The 17,618-nt window shown below is 33.7% G+C and overlaps 1 protein-coding gene and 1 pseudogene across 1 annotated transcript; one reads left to right on the plus strand and one right to left on the minus strand.

The window, feature by feature from the left end:
* Positions 1-5,605: 5,605 nt before the first annotated feature.
* LOC120128811 lies at positions 5,606-6,657 on the minus strand (annotated as a pseudogene).
* A 2,862-nt stretch (positions 6,658-9,519) lies between these two features.
* LOC120128699 (chaperone protein dnaJ 6-like) lies at positions 9,520-11,941 on the plus strand. Its single transcript, XM_039146326.1, has 8 exons — positions 9,520-9,603; positions 9,943-10,041; positions 10,199-10,300; positions 10,511-10,570; positions 10,662-10,768; positions 10,843-10,925; positions 11,425-11,515; positions 11,618-11,941. The coding sequence occupies exons 1-8, from the start codon at positions 9,520-9,522 to the stop codon at positions 11,826-11,828; spliced, it is 837 nt and encodes a 278-aa protein (XP_039002257.1). The 3' UTR covers positions 11,829-11,941.
* Positions 11,942-17,618: the final 5,677 nt, after the last annotated feature.

Consider the following 17,618-nt stretch of genomic DNA (forward strand, 5'->3'; position numbering starts at 1 on the left):
CTTAATTCTAACACTGCTAACTTCTTAGTCTCATGGATGACAAGTCAAATTCATCCTCCAAATTCATTTAAATCTTCTTATTCAAAATTCCACTTAAAACCCATTTTCTTTAATATATCACAACTCCTTTATCTTTTGATTTTATGATAACTTAAGCTTTCCTTAAGCTTAGTTATCATCTAATGATCAAAACCCATGCTTAAAATCAACAAACAATCAAGAAATCAGAAAACTCACCTTTGTTTTGAGCTTTCACGTTTGAGAGAAGAAAATGATGAAGAAAGAAGGAAAAGTAATCTGGAAACATTTGTTTTCTACACATGCACCACATGGGTATTTTAATACCCATTAATTATTATTTAATTATTTCCTTATTCAATAACTCATTTTCCCTTTGATTCTTTTAATAATTACTAACAATCCTTCAGGAAATACTTTCAAATAAATCATTGAACTTTTCAACTTTTCCACTTTAATTACCAAATTCTGAAATTTTACAATTTAGTCACTAATCCATTGTTTGGGAAGTTACAGTTCCCGAGGCAGAGGGGTGCAAGCAATCTTCTTCACCCAGTGATCAAACCAAAAGTCAGTGCCTCTACCATTACGAATATTCCACATAATATTCTCCAAGAAATCACTCCATATACTTTTAAGCCCATTTTAAAGTTGTGAACCACGTTTATTCAAAAGCAAAAGCGACAAATGTTCTATCCAATTATACTTCGCTCGCATCATATGCACCCATAACTTATCCAGCTTTGTAACTAAGCGAAAAACAAGCTTCATCATAAACACCTTATTCTGGTGGAATAAATTCTTCAATCCTATTCCATCACTGTCCAAAGGCTTTTGCATATTATCTCATTTAATAAGATATAAGACATTTTTCGTATCCATTCCACCCCACACAAAACGTTAGATAATCCATTACATCCCCTCACACAGTCTTTTTGGAATCCACGTAGACTGTAAAATATATCCCAAATTTACTTGAAAAACAGATTTTGCCAAAGTGATACGTCCCGACAAGGTCAACGTCTTCGCTGTCCATCCCGAAAGCCAACTATTCATACGGTCAAAAAGATAACCATAAGTGGCTTTGGTCACTCTACTATGAAGTAACGACACCCCAAGATCATTGACTAGATCCTTAACCTCTGCAAAGCCAAATGCCCTTGCAATTGTATTCTTCACCTGAGGTGCACAATTTTTCGAAAAAAATATCTCAATCTTAGGAACACTAATACGATGACTCGATTCATGAAAGAAACCATCAAGTACAGATTTAATAGTTGTCACCTGACTCCACTCCGCTTCAGCAAAAAAGATGAGGTCATCAACAAAAATAGGCAGGACAAACCCATGCAATTTCTAGACAAGGTAATCAGCTTCTACTGATCATTTGTAACTCGTTTCTTAATCATTTGGGACAATCGCTCCATACAAATCATAAAGAGGTAGGGAGATAATGGATCCCCTTGACAGATCCCTCTTGTCAGTTAGAAAGAATCCAAAAGCTCTTCATTCTATAAAATCCTCGTAGAGACTGAACGTACACAGATCATAATAAGGTCAACAAAACGACGAGGAATACCCGCATCATGAAGAGTCTGTTCAATATAATCCCACTCCAAATAGTTATACGCTTTTTCAAGATCAACCTTTATAGCCATCCAACTCTTCCGCCCCGTTTTCCTAGCCATGGAATGTATCGCTTCTTGAGCCACTATAATGTTATATGTAATATGTCAGTCTGGCACAAAACTCGCTTGAGTTTGTTCCACCCATCTCGGAAGAAAATGTTTCAACCAACAAGCCAGAACCTTAGTCATATTCTTATACAATACATTACACAGACTGTTCGGTCGAAATTGGCTTAGAGAGATGGGATTACTAACACGCATGATTAAAAACAACACAATTTCATTTACCCAATCCTCCAACATCCCTTCATTAAAAAAACGCTTCACGAACTCAAAGACAAAAGAACCCACAAAACTCCAATTTTTATAGAAAAAGGCCGCATAAAACCCATCAACTCCTGGAGATTTCAAAGGTGCCATACTAAACAAAGCATTGTGAACTTCATCCATTGAGACCTCATTGAGCAGAGGACGAAGCTCAATACCATTAAACTAGAAAAATTACACTCATGAACAGTAGGACGGGAGTGAGTACACTTTGAAGTAAACAAATTACGAAAATAACCCACGACAAGCTCCTTGAATTGGTTGTGGTCACTACTCCAAGAAGCATCTGACAACTGTAACATATTGATTATATTCTGCTTCTTTCGTGCCATAATCGACCAATGAAAAAAATAGTATTAAGGTTACCTTTCTAGATCCACAAATTATAAGACTTTTGATGCCAAAGACTTTATAAAAGAGAACCCGTCCCAACTCTTTTTTAAGATCATCCTCCAATTGTAACAAATATTCATCATTCGATTCCTCAAGAACCCGCTCAATGCCTCTAATGCGAGCCATAAAGAAAGCCTTAAGCTTGCCAAGAATACCAAAAACATTTATGTTCCACTCACGACTCTTACATTGAATGTCCAAATTACTATCGTGGATGGTTTTCCCATCAACTCAAGTATCATTCACTAGCCTAAAAAAATTGGATTGATCACTCCACACATCAATATACCTGTACGGCTGATGTCAAACCAAAATATGATTGTTACCCAAATCCATAAGAAGTGGATGTGATCAGATCCCAACCATTGTGGATACACCACATTTTGAATTATAAAAAGTATTGAGCCAAGAGGAACTACACACACATGTCAAGCTGTTGTGAAAAAGTATATCTCTTCCACTTGAACTTTGACCCAATAAACCCCAAATCATACAACCTAGAATCAAACATAAAATCACAGAAACAGATACAAATTTCCACCCATTTTTACGATCCTCATTGGCACTCCGAGCAACTTCTAATAATGTTAAAATTTCCCCCAAGCACCCAATGCTGGTCCGAACCAGGATCTAACACCTTCAACTCATTCCATAAGTCTCTCCTTAAACTGCTATCAGGATTAACATAAATACACGTTAAGAAGAAACCCCGACCATCAATACCGATATCACATCAACCATAAATGAATTACTTAGAGACCTCCAGGACTGAGAATCGAATATAACACTTTTAAAGGTTCCAAATGCCACCCGAAAAGCCTCGCGACTTCACCCGATACGAGAAGTCAAAACCTGATTTACTAATAAACAAATCAGCAGCCAACCCATTAATCTGAGGTCTAACAAAAACTTAAAATAACGGTTGAAATTAGGATCTCAAGCACCTTGAACATTCCAAAATAATAAACGATACGAGAAGTCAAAACCTGATTTACTAATAAACAAATCAGCAGCCAACCCATTAATCTGAGGTCTAACAAAAACTTAAAATAACGGTTGAAATTAGGATCTCAAGCACCTTGAACATTCCAAAATAATAACTTAGACATAAAAAACCAAAAAAAATAGAGAATATGTACCCCACAATTAAGTCTGCATCTCATCTAGAGCACACTACGCAGAAACTTTACTCGCACGACAAAAGGGCAACTCCTCTGCCCGACTAACAGTTAAGATGTCACCATGCCCAGGTAACACGATCGAACCTTGTGCCTGGTCTAATTTGGTATGCATGCACGCTAACCATTCCGTTAACACTTGTTTAGCCTGCACCATCTCTTCTTTTTTTTGAGTCTTTCAACCTGTCCGTGATAGCCCTTGAACCACCAATAATCCTTTACTGGACCCTTTCCGGGAAGAGACTTTTTCCAATCGATGTGAGTCGCTAATTCTCTGATCCATAGTCGTCTGATTCTCATCACTCGTTCTCACCTGAACGGCAATATGCTTGTCCTTTTCAAGCGATGAATAACCTAAACTATATTATCCATGGAAACAAAAATATTAAGACTGGTCAGTTAAAGCAAAATCCCCTGAGCACTATTGTTCATATGTTTCGACTTTCCTGTATTTTTCCGTTACCCCCTTGCCTATTTGATTCAACCCTCTCACCCGATCTAGGATGACAACTAAACAAACCAGCACCACCACTTCCTTGTTGATTACCTCCTGATGTCATTCCTGTGATAAAAACGACCTCATATTCTCCTCCTCCGTATGAGTGCCAAGCACTGAAAATCGGGACCCATTAAGGTATCCTCCATCGCAAACAGCTGTCTCGGTATTACCACCTTTATGATTTGTTGGAACCTTCCTGGTACGTTTGGCCACCTGTATCCAAGGATCATACGGGTTCTCATATGTAATTCACACTAGCCCCTCATTACCATTCATCACCATGGCTGATAAATTGCCCCCACAATTCTCTTGCATATGTTCATACTTACTGCAAGTATAACAAATAATCGATAAACTTTCATACTCCATCGGTTGTTTATAACCATCGATAATAAACCCAGACACGAGGCTTCTCTAAATCCACAACAACGACGAGCCTCACAAAATGTCCTCGACAACCATCCTCCATATTATAGTCAACACAGACCACTGTACCAATTACTTTCGTTATATATCTAAACAAACTTATTGTATAATATCGATAGGGTAACCCCAGCAGACGACACCAAACCATTATTTTTTTGGACATTCAACCATAGTAGAGAATGAGCGACTCCACAGTTGAACTGTAAGATAACACCCGTAAATGATCCAAGGCCCTCTAAATAATACATGATTATAATCATCTTCATTTACAAATTGTACCATGTAATACTCATTGCCCATATAAATCAAATTAATTTCACCCAGAGGATTCTAAATCGTCTTTATTCGATTCAGTAGCGCTCTATACCCAATAGACTTGCCCAACAGCCAAACAACTATAGAGTTTGCAAGCTTGGCATCAATGGCATCATGAACACGCCATGAGAATTTATTTTTTGGGAAACGACCCCCTGAAATCACCTCAACATCCTCAGGCAGTACGTCGACATCCAGAGCATGAGCCGAAACATTTAGCTGGCCCTCCCCTTAACCATATCCCTAAACGATAGTTTCCCACTCCCAACGTGTGGATTTAGCCATGGAATTATCATTATGTAAGGTTACTGAATTCACATTCTTCTCACGGGCATCACCCTCCCTCACATTGCTCTCTTTTCCATCAGCCATGACCGTGTCCACATCACTCACCTTCGACCCAAAAACCGAATATCCAAGATTACCCCTCACCTCTTGCAACGTATCGTGCTCGGTTTCGGAAACCTCCTTCGCTTCATTCCCCACAGACCGCCCACAGTCATCAAAAGGGATAGCTTGAAATCCTCCAAACACGGTCGCGTGAAAATCACCACCATACGATAAGTCCGGAGGTCATCCCTACGATTTCCAGATGACGACGCATCGCTCCCTTGACCAGGAAAAACAGTAGGGTTTTGCATAATACGTAATTTAATTCAATAAAAACAAGATTTTTATTTATAAACTTTAAAGAGTTTAAAACGATAAACGCATCTTATAAATATATATATGTTACATAAATTTTATAACAGCAATATTTGCAGCAACAGCCGAAAATAGAAAGATTAAAACCAAAAATCATCGATCACACGAAAGAATCGAGAGAAAAAAATGAATCGCCACCGCCGCCGAAGCTTTACCAGGGTCTGATAACGAATAGCACAACAAACAAAATGATGATCAGCAAAAGTATGATGGCATAGCAAGTCCATTTGCGGGTATTTTTCTGGTAATTTCTCGCCGTTCGGAGCTGATTAGCTCCGTCTCTAACGAATGAATTAGCTCGGTTCACTTGATTCTCGATGTCGTCCAATTCTTCACCTTGGGTCTGGACCAGCACCGCCATGTCCAAGAACACTTGGTGCAGTTCTTTCAGATTCTTCTCCATGTCCTTAACGGCTTCGTGCCGTTCTTGAATCTCGTTGATTGTATCCAAAACTCTTCCCCTCCCTTGTTCTTGAATCGCTTTTTGCATAAATGTCTCACTCTCCCCTTTAAACAAACAAACAAAAATATGTTGGAAACCATATTTTCCGATCAAGAGTATAGTTTAACGTGGAAAAAATGATTAAACTGACCTGTTGAAATCAAAAGATCGAGAGTCCGATCATCGGGGTTTTCTCCGGTGACCGTAAAATATCTTCTCTGAACAGTTTCTCTATACTGAGAAGATATCGTTTCTCTCAAACCATTAAAACTATCCATGGATTCTTTCAGCTTCTTCCTCAACCCGTTGACGACCGATGTCCTCGTCCGGTCCGAAGACGATCCCGGTCCGCACCCCGGCGTTTTCCGGTTCTCCTCGTTGGACCGATCAAGCGCTTCTAGCCTGGTTTTAATAACTTTAGCCTTCTTCAACGCCGTGTTTACGTCGGAATCCATCTTGGCTCGCAATTCCTTCACTGCTTTCGCTTTTGTGCAACGTCTTGCTCTGCTCGTGAGACGACGAGAGCTCGCCGTTCAGCTTCTCGAGTTCTTTGAGCTCATCGTTGATGGACTCGACGTCTTTGAAGAACTTGTCGAGGTTGTCGGCTGAGGAGGAGGGAGGTTGAGTCATCTGGATTACGTGGTGATTAGGGGAAGCTTCGGCGCTTGGGGGGCCGGAAAAAGACTTCGACAACAGATCGTTCATCTCTGGTTTAACTGTTTTAAGAATAGCTCATAAAATCCAGATTTTGAAACACAGAGGTTTCAAGAGATGAGTATGGGATGGAAATGGCGGAAAATATAGGTTTTTGAAGAGAAATAATGGATTGTTTAGAAAAGATGTCAGAGAATTTAGAGGAGAAATATCTTGGAAAGTGAAGAAAGAAAAAGTCATAATTGATCACCAGGGAAAAATATCAGTGTATTTACATTGTGTAAATTGGAATGTTCTATCTAAATTCTTAATATTTGCTTTGATTCTCATTTTAATTTTTTTATTCTTGGCTTCGAACTACTTGGTTGGTGGGAGGAATATGGATTATTCATAATTTTTTTTAATAAAAATGAATCAATTTATCCGAGTCAATCATTGTTATTTCTATAAATCATGGGTTCGAACACCAACGATTACAATATAGTAATTGAGCGTTTTATTGTCAAATGATTAAGAATTATCTTTAAATAAATATTACTTTGTGCTTACTCCATATTAAAAAAACTATTGGATGGTGAACTCATATGATAGTTAAAATAATTGATATAATTATATATTTTATTCTTAATACTTATATATTCGGTTACTTTTTTTTATGTATGTTATACTTTATTAAAAAATATATGATATTTGTGATATTGATTGATTAAGATCAAAATTCGAAACTATCTTATGCCTACTTTGTTTCAGTCTATTTTTTATCCGTTCAAGTGGTGACATATGTCACAATACAATTAGAAATTAAATTTATTAAATTATATTAGAATTAGAATTAGAATTAAATTAATGCATAAGTAATAAAAACTAAATATACAATTATACCAATTATTTTAATTATCACATCAACTCTTTAACCGAATATTAGTGCCTTAATAATAAGTGAATTGATTGACACCATTTAAACAATTAAGTAATGAGATTGATAAAATTAAAAATCCAATAATTAAATTGAAATCATAATATAAATATGTGACCATACATGTAATTTACTATTGATTTTATACCACTTCATCGATAATTATTTATTAAATTAATAATCTTATATATAATCTTATACTGGCTGAAATATTTTTTTCTATTAAAATGTCTGATTCAATTTGTTATCATTTAGGAGGATGTTTAAATACAATTTATTCGAATAAGAAGGTTTTATCAAATGCAATTTTAAAAATCTTATATATAATCTTATACTGGCTGAAATATTTTTTTCTATTAAAATGTCTGATTCAATTTGTTATCATTTAGGAGGATGTTTAAATACAATTTATTCGAATAAGAAGGTTTTATCAAATGCAATTTATTAAAATTATTTTATTTTATTTTATTAATTTTAATTATCTTTTATTAATTTCATATAAATTATACTCCACTTATCACATTAAATGTGTTCTTTATTGACTTTTTTCATTTTTTAAAATTTACTTATTATTATTTAAAATTTATTATTTGATAAAAATATAAAAAAAATATTTTAAAAACTTCAACCAAATTTATTTTAAATATAAATTTATAAAATTTATTTATTTTAAATAACCATGATCAAATTTTAAAAATTTTAACTTTAAAAAAATAATAAAAAACAAATTTAGTGAGACAAATGGAGTATGTTTTATTATAAAATAGATATTGTTCACGTAATACACATATGTGAAATATTAGCTTATAGAGTAAAGTATACAAACGATATCTCGGCTATATGACATTACTTTATTAAGACCCTCGATTATCAAAAGTTATAAAATGATTCTCGACTGTAGACACTTATTCAATGGGTCTCATACCTACTAAAAGTTATAAAATTGTCACTCGACTATTTATATGTTCTAAACTCGTTTTTTTTCTTTAAAAAGATTAACGGTCTATGAGTTGAATGTTAATATGTAAACTGAGATATGACAAAATTATATTTTAATGATGACTACTAGCACCATCGTTATTTTCAAGCACTAGCTCAAAAACATAATATTTTAAGTAATAGTTCGAAGACATGATGTGGATATAGACTCGATCTACAAAATGCAACTCAACCAATTATGTGATCAAATTTTATCATATCACATTGAACATGTTAACATCCATCTCAAATGACCACCAATTTTATAACGAAAAATGACGAGTTTGAAACGTATAAATAATCGAGTGATTATTTTATAATTTTAAATAATTGAAGAATTTTATAAAATAATACCTTATAGTTGATATACCATTTTGTAATTTTCAAAATTCAACAAAACAACTCATATAACTAAGAGACTCAACAGAACAACATCACATAATCCATAATTATTTTTATACTTTAACCTAGTTTACATAAGGCTTATATCACAAATAAGTATCTAAAGTATATATATTTTTTCATTTAAGTACGTAAAATATTTTTTTGATCAAAATAAGTATATGATGTTATCTTTGTTGTCAAAATAAGTATCTGAAGTATTTTATGTTAAAATATGTACCTAAACTATTCAAACCTTTTAATCTAAGTTATAAAAAAATTGACACGTGATATTAATTAAAGATTACTTTAGGCATTAGATGAAAAGAATTAAACACTTCAGGTACTTATTTTAACAAAAGAAATAATTTTAGATGCTTATTTTGATCAAAAAATACTTTAGGTACTTAAATATAAAAGAGTGTATACTTTAGGTACTTATTTGTTATATAAGCCTTTCTATAATCGTATTATGTTTAATTTACTAACCAAAGTGGAAAATGTTAAAGCGCAAAGATTCAGATGGCGGGAAGGAATCATAGCCCAAAACCTGCAGTATAAGCTAAATAAACAAAAGTTCCCCCTCCACTATATAGTTTCTGATATTTTTTAAAACAAAATTATAAAACTTTGTTTTACTTTGATAAATTTGGGCTAAAATGGGAAAGAGAAAAAAAGCTAGCGCTTCACGCGATGAAGAAGAGGGAAATCATTCTTCTTCAAATGAAAGGAGCTTATACGAGGTTTCCCCCCTTTTAATTTCAATATCGAAATCTGGGTTTATGGGTTGTTTCTACCTGTGATTCATTGTCAATTTATTAACAAATACTGGGTTTGGAGTATAGACTAGAGGTTATGAAACAATATGTGCATGAAATTAATTGAAATAAAATAGTCATATATATTTAATGGATTCGTATGGAATTTCGTTTTCTTTTTTGTGGGTTTTCTGTGACAACTTCTCCAAATATTTTCATTGTTTCACTGGAAGAGTGTTGTTTGGCATTTGTGTTATTTTATCCGCTGAATTTTCCTTTAGAAATTTGAGCAACAGATGCCTAATAACAACTGATTTCTTGCAGATTCTCGGTGTTGAAAAGACAGCATCCCAGCAAGAGATTAAGAAAGCATATTATAAGTTGGCACTGAGACTCCATCCTGATAAAAATCCCGGTGATGAGGTATAAACTGAACTTAAATTTTTTACGTTGAACTTAAATTTTTTACGTTGAACTTAAGCTTCAGATATCTGTTTGTGGGGGATTGTGGGTGGGAAGCATACGAAGTCAAGATTTGGGTGGTTTCACCATTTTGTTACACTTCATATCAATTATGCAGGAAGCCAAAGAGAAATTTCAGCTATTGCAAAAAGTTATATCAATTCTCGGTGACGAGGAGAAACGGGCAGTGTATGACCAAACTGGTTGCATTGACGATGCTGTAAGTAAATATATTTCTGGCCTACGCAAATCCCTTAGGATGTGGAAATATCCTGTTTCGTCTCTCATTATTTTCATGTTAAAACAAAATGAATCTCCTAGGCTTCCTATTGTTATACATACTATTCAATTGAAATTGGTCCATTTGTGAAATTTATTACCGTATGAGTTTACCATCTTCTAACATTTTTCTCTTGATTTCGTTGATAAGGATCTTGCAGGGGATATTGTTGAGAACTTGATAAACTTTTTCAGGACTATGTACAAAAAGGTTTCGGCATTTGTTGATTCCTCTTCTATTTATGTCATTTGTACTTTGGCTTGCCGTTCCATCTTGTTCACAATGGTTGAATCTATTTCAGATCACCGAGGCTGATATTAAAGAGTTTGAAGCAAATTACAGGGGATCTGATTCGGAGAAGAAAGATTTGATTCATGTTTATAAGAAGTTCAAGGGAAAAATGAATAAGTAAGAGAGGCAGAGTGTTTTCCTTTCCATTAGGCTTTCAAGAATGGTTCTGATATTTTTTGCTGTCTTGATAGGCTCTTCTGTTCAATGCTTTGTTCAGATCCTAAGCTTGATTCACACCGTTTCAAGGACTTGCTTGATGAGGCAATAGCTGCCGGTGAGGCTTTCTTCCAGAGTTTATTTTCGTTAGCTGGCTTATAAATTTTCCATTCTAGACGTACAATTAAAGTCTTGCATATAGTTCTTACCGTGTTTTCCAATTTAAAAGTTGGATAAGCAAAAGCCAATTTGATAAATTCTGGATCCTCTATGGTGAGATCTTTTGACCTTTACTTTTAAGAAACATGGATCACATTTTGTAGCTATGTTGCTGTTTAAGAGTGGGTGAGCGACATTTATTATTTCACTAGTGCCTGAAACTACCAAAATTAGGATTGTAAGATCATTTTGAAGCTTATCAAATTCTTACTTCAACCCGATTCCACTTCTATATGTATTTTCGGTTTAAGAATGAATGATCTAATTGATTGTTCCAATGTTGTTTCCCATATTACGAAAACGAGAATGTGCATCATTCTTGCAGCTTTTCCTGATGTTTGGTATTTACTGTATTTTACATGAGATGAGATTTTCCTCCCTCTTTGTTTCTTGTGTAGGAGACTTGAAAGAAACCAAAGCCTATAAGAAATGGGCAAAGAAAGTTTCTGAAATAAACCCACCTACGAGTCCCTCGAGGAGGAAGGGGAAGTGAGTCTTGTACTGGGTTTTTCCTTTAGAATTTTAAGATGTTACATCATTCGATTTTGATTTGAAAATATGTGCCTCGTCTCTTTTTTGTTTATTAAACAGGTCGATTAAACAGCCAGAACCGGATCTACTTGCAATTATATCTCAGCGTAGAAATGAGAGGAAAGACCAATTTGATTCCATGTTTTCATCACTGGTGTCCAGATACGGTGGAAATGCAGAGTCTGAACCCACTGAAGAAGAATTTGAAGCTGCAAAGAGGAAAGTTGAAAGCCAAAAGGCCTCCAACAAATCAAAACGGAAGCGGCATTAGCTCTTACCTAGATTTTACTCTAGATTGCTTTATGTAAATTTGGATGTGATGAGAAATATGGAAGGTGCAAACACTGTTTTGACTATCTGGATGCGAATTGCCTTAACTGCTCCCAAATGTTGCCTTTGTTCTAGGCTAAATGAAAGGTTCATATGTATCTGTCTTATCTACTTTTCTTTTATTGCAGTTAGGATGGCAACAAGTGGGGCATTGTTTTTGCTTGACTTGAATTTTATTTTCATTTATATATCTGGAACTTGGTTTTGAAAAACAAAGAAGCTGCTGTCTCGAAGTTTTCTGCCATCTCTAGATGCACTTCTTTTATTGCTTACACTAACTATGAAACCCAGTCGTGTTGTTCAGAGCAGGAGCAACATTGAAAACAATTACTTGCTCCTTTCTCACAGATAAAGATGGTGCCAGTCTGACTGATTCACTTGCCATCCTCATGATTGGTGATTGGTTTATTCCTCTACCATTGCAAAGCTCTTGATGAGGAACCTTTGCCAAAGAGCTTCTAAAACTAATGAGAGGGCCTGGGATCAACCACTTTATGTAAGAAGACTGTAGGGTGCAGATGGAGACATCCCTTCGGCAGAGAGAATAGGGTTGAAGAATCCAAATCCGGAAAGTTGTGAGACTAGGGTGGTGTTTGTTTTTGCAGAGGTAAAAGGTCTGCAGGCTGCGGATCACATCTGCAGGCATCTGCAGCAGAAGAGGTGGATCAAAGGTCTGCAGGCTGCGGATCACATCTGCAGGCATCTGCTGCAGCATCTGCAGCAGAATTTTTTTAGAAAAACAAACACTACCTTATTAATTCTATTATAAGTCTCACATAATCACATGTTATTAGTTTTATAGAATAAAATTTATAAATGATCATTAAATTATATGATTTTTTAAATATGTAATTATGTATTACTTTTAATTTTTTTAAATATATATTCATAATTTATTTTTATAATTATATGATATTTTTAGAAAATATTTTTTTAATTTATCAAATTTTTTATGATTATTTTTTATTTAATTGTGATTATATTTTAAAATTTTAAAAACATAATTTATAATTTTTTATATTTTAAAATCTTAATTATCAAACAATGAAACCATTTTTTATTAAACAATGTGGTTTAAATACTTACATTTTGTATAAAAAGTTTAAATATAATTTAAAAATAACAAATCCAAAAAAAATGTTATATTTAAACTTAAATCAAAATAATTAAAATAAATATAAAATTTTAATAATATATAAAATAATTTATATGATATAAATTAAATATCTATAATATAATATTAAAAAATTAATATTTAATTTATTTAAAAATTTAATATTAAAATTAATATTTATAATATAATATTAAAAAATTAATATTTAATTTATTTACAAATTTAATATTAAAATTAAAATATAATATAATATAAAATTAAATATAATATAAAATTAAATATAAAACCTCTTTGAAGAGGTTAGAAGACGTCTGCAGACATAAGACCACGTCTGCGCCATGTAGACCATGTCTATGCCACGCAGACCACGTGCAGACGTAAGAAGAGCTTATGTCTTCTAAAAAACAAACGGTCTGCGAAGCCCAATATCTGTGCGTGGTCTACGCAGCGCAGACATAAGAGCTTTGCAGACCTTACACAGTAAAACAAACACCACCTAAGGTTAAATTTTGAACCTTAAACACCATCGATGAAACCTTTGATATTGCCAATGTGTTATGATTGTAACACCCCCAAAGACGGATACAGGTGACCCGATCCAATACAAGATGTCACATTAGGGCTACTAGAGTAACCAACTCTGAAAAATCTGGGAAAAACAAAACTTCAACAAATAAAATTTTAAAATCGTAAAACAATCTTAATATATATGATTATCCAATTTTGAAAATTGTTCATATATTAAAACATAATTCAGTAATAGATAAATATTAAAATAAATTTTAGACACTGATATAAAAATAAATTGTGACCAACATGCCCCTGATTATACACGTATCATACTCACAAGCAACGCTGAAGAAACTTCCAGCATTGATGTCGATAATTGAGTAGGACTGATTCTTTTTAACATGAAATGGTAAGTAACAAAGTGAACTTTGAGAAAGCTCGGTAATACAAAATTACCATATAATGCTGAAGGACAAGCAGATATGGTAGAGCAAAACACTTTCTTATTGATTCAGGCAACTACAGGTTTTCATGACGAACTTAGATTTATTTAATTAATTCTCTAGGTAATAGATGGAAACCTACATTCTAGAGGAAACATTCAGAGACATATTAATGAGATCGAAAATCGGTGTCTAATGTGTTCCCACGAAGTCAGAAATAAATGTAATAATAGTTTAAAAACAGTAATAGTAGTTTAGTTCAGAAAAAAACATGTTTTTAAAGTCAATTTAGTACCCTCCACCCGAACACTGATATGCAGTTCCCTAGAACTGTATCCATAAGAACTTACCCTATGTCTAATGGGCGTAAAAGCCAACCTAAGAGATCACCTTGGATCCATAAGGACTTACCTTAGTCGAACCGTAGAAGCCATCAGAGGAGAGTACCCTTAGGTCCATAGGGACTTACCCTAAGAACAAAACAAATGAGACACCCTAAGGAAGTGCCTTATGGCCCGTAAGGTCTTACCACTAGGTTTATTGGGCCCAAGAGCACACCAAGGATCGCCTTAGGTCCATAAGGAATTACCAACTTGATCGAAGCTGAACCTGCATAACTCCATAACGTATAATGGATAGTACCCAATATAAAACAAGTGAAACAATAAATAGTAATATCAAAATCAAGAGCCATATGTATCTTGTATCAGAAACCAGAGATCAGAAACAAAATATCAGAAATCATGTTTTTTTTTAATTTCAAATAACATAGTCAAACTTTTAATATCAAAGAGGATATCCATATGCATAAGGAACACACTAGAGGATCTAATTATTTTTCAGACGTGCTTGGTAGTTATCAGGAAAGGAAAAATGAAACTTCTATAAATTGATCGGATATCAGAAAGAATATCACTATTAAAAGGAGTTTGATTACTAACAAATCTAATCAAACGTTTAGAAATTAATGCTTCAGGACCTTTTATGATTTCGGGTGAATCGAAAAGGTATTCAGGAACCTTACCTCAGAATTATTTACGATTTGAATGTAACAGGAGTGATTTCATCATTCAGGCTATCAGTGACATTTTGGACATTTTGATTTCTGAAGAATTTTTAGTAACTTAATCCAATAATGGTAAGCCGATGATTTATAGTATCCAATATTTTATATCGAAATGTCAGAATTTCAAGTCAGATTGAACTAACAAATCTCAACACTACGATATTTGACAATCATTCATATCGAGATACTTCACGATTATTCACATCCTAATATTGACTACATTAGTTGAATTGATCACCTTTAAAATAATCATTGATCGGATCTCGACGAGACGAACATGTATTCATACGATATTCTTTCCCAATATTGTAATAGTAACAGGTATGGCCAACATACTTAGGTTGTACTCCAAAAAAATCTTTAGTGACATTACAACATTTAAAGCTTCACTAGTACTTTCATAAATTATCCACAAACATTTCCTTAATCCATGTCATAAGGGTATTTGGGTCATTTCAATACTCGAGTTATTCCATAATAATGTTGTCATTTCAATCAGTTCATCCATATAAATTGCTTCCGACAAATTGATCTTCAGATATTTATTTAGAAATCAAAATATCCATATATGTTGCGATCTCGAAGGTTAAGAATCAATTATCAGGGGTTTTCAAATCAAATCGTGAATTTAACTGATGAATCTGTAGTTCTATCAAGTCAAGAATAAATTTCTAGGTCATATTCATTATTGGGGGAGATATAGTATCTTTTTCATTTCAAGGGTATTTAAGTCAAATCATTTAATTTTGTCAAAGACATTACTTTTGGTAAATCCATCTTCAGGTATTTACTCAAGAATCAAATTTCTAAGTCTTCTTCCAACTCGAAGGCTAAAATTGATTGTCGGGTCAAGTATAGATTTTCAGGGTTATTTCCATTTCCAAGGACAATCACTGTTTTTTTTATATCCTAAAGATATTTAATTAATTTTCTATCCAAGCTTTTCCAACATTAAAACTTTTAAAGAAAATAAGTAGAATTTAAGGATCTTGAGATTAATCAATTATTCACTAGACTATAAAATTATTTATTAACGACCTTCTCATTCCTTAAATGGGTCATCTGAGTCTTATTCAGTTTACTAATTTTAAATTGTATTCAATTTGAGTCTAATAATAATTAACCATACATAATTGACCAATCATATTCATTCATGCACTAACCAATACCAATGTGTTCCGTAAAGCATGCAAAAGGTAGTAATGTATTACTTCAATTTTTGAGTCACATTGGTTAACCATTTAAATTCCATTTGATTGTTCTCGAACTTGAATTCAAGATCCCAAAATATCTCAGATGCATAATAAAAGAAAGTATGCCAGAAACAAAACTTAATTGAAAAAATAGATCGAATTAGAAGATAAAACACTGAAAAATACCTTATCGAGTTTTATTTTGACAAACGAACTTTGAATTCAGACTCAGGATGTCGAGATATATAAAATATGAATTTTCAGAAAAAATGACTTTTTTTTTATCAAAGTCAACGCTGGTAAAATGTTAAAGTCAACTATAGGTAGGTCAACATTTAATGGCTAGGTCAAAGTCAACGGTTTAGTTAACATTTCGAACCAATTCAAGTTGACTCGACTTAGTTAGAGTTGACTCAAACTAGTTTCTAGACAATTCTCGATCGGTAAAGAAGCTCACACGCGACAGTGGCACGTAGCGGTGTGTATGGCAGTGAGGGGTTGGTTTCAGACAACCGATCACTCATTCTCTAACAGACAAAATTACATAGAAATTATAAAAAAAGAAGTGAACCGAGCTTACCCAATGTCAATGATGATGGAAACAACGATGGTGACACGACCCCTCACTGCTTTTAATTCCGTTGAAACCTCGAATCTTTCTCTACAGCAAATAACAGGGGTTCTCACCGAGTAGGATGTTGGGCTAAGATCGGACGAGGGAGGCGTTTCAGTCGGTATTGACAGTGACACTCATCGACAACCAATGGTATAGATCGCCAACGGGAAACGAAGATGGTTTTCGAACGGGTTTCGAACGATTTCACGACGAATGACGAGCTACTTAGGGTAGTTGGCGATTCGAATTTGTTTACTAGGTGGCACAAAAACTGTTGGTGGAGGTAGTGCAAGCCATTGCTGACCGAATATGGGAGAATGGTGATATGCAGTGGCTAGGTCGATGGTTTGTTTCAAATAAGTTTGGTTTGTACGGGAAGAGAAATGATCACGTGCGATAGCCTTAATATACAACTAAAAAAAAACGTTACTAGTTTTGTTATTATTTAAATAATAAAATTCGGTAAAAAAGAAACATTATTATTTCTATTGGTTTTGTTATTGTTGGGTACCTTACCGGAAATGTTAAAAAAACATTGATGTTTTAGGTAGAAATAATAATATTTTAGGTAATTTTTTACTGTTTTGTTATTTAAATAATAACCAAACCAATAATATTAGAAAAAATAACCTTAGTGACCGAAAATGCCTTATAATATACGATTTTAACCAACTTTTTTTGGATTTGCGAAAATGACCAACAAATTCGCAACGCGAACTCCAATTTTGCAACCCAGTTTCCAAATTCGCAACACGAATACGTGAATTTGTAAATCGCAACGCGAATTTA

Source organism: Hibiscus syriacus, unplaced genomic scaffold (genome assembly GCF_006381635.1).
Source record: "Hibiscus syriacus cultivar Baekdansim isolate YM2019G1 unplaced genomic scaffold, ASM638163v2 tig00110482_pilon, whole genome shotgun sequence".
Lineage (NCBI taxonomy): Eukaryota > Viridiplantae > Streptophyta > Magnoliopsida > Malvales > Malvaceae > Hibiscus > Hibiscus syriacus.

Excerpts from the sequence above, each read along its gene's own strand:
- LOC120128699 (XM_039146326.1), top strand. The coding sequence starts at position 9,520 with ATGGGAAAGAGAAAAAAAGCTAGCGCTTCACGCGATGAAGAAGAGGGA. Across the intron at positions 10,042-10,198 it reads ATAAAAATCCCGGTGATGAG|GAAGCCAAAGAGAAATTTCA; the intron begins GTATAAACTGAA and ends TCAATTATGCAG. Across the intron at positions 10,571-10,661 it reads TCAGGACTATGTACAAAAAG|ATCACCGAGGCTGATATTAA; the intron begins GTTTCGGCATTT and ends AATCTATTTCAG.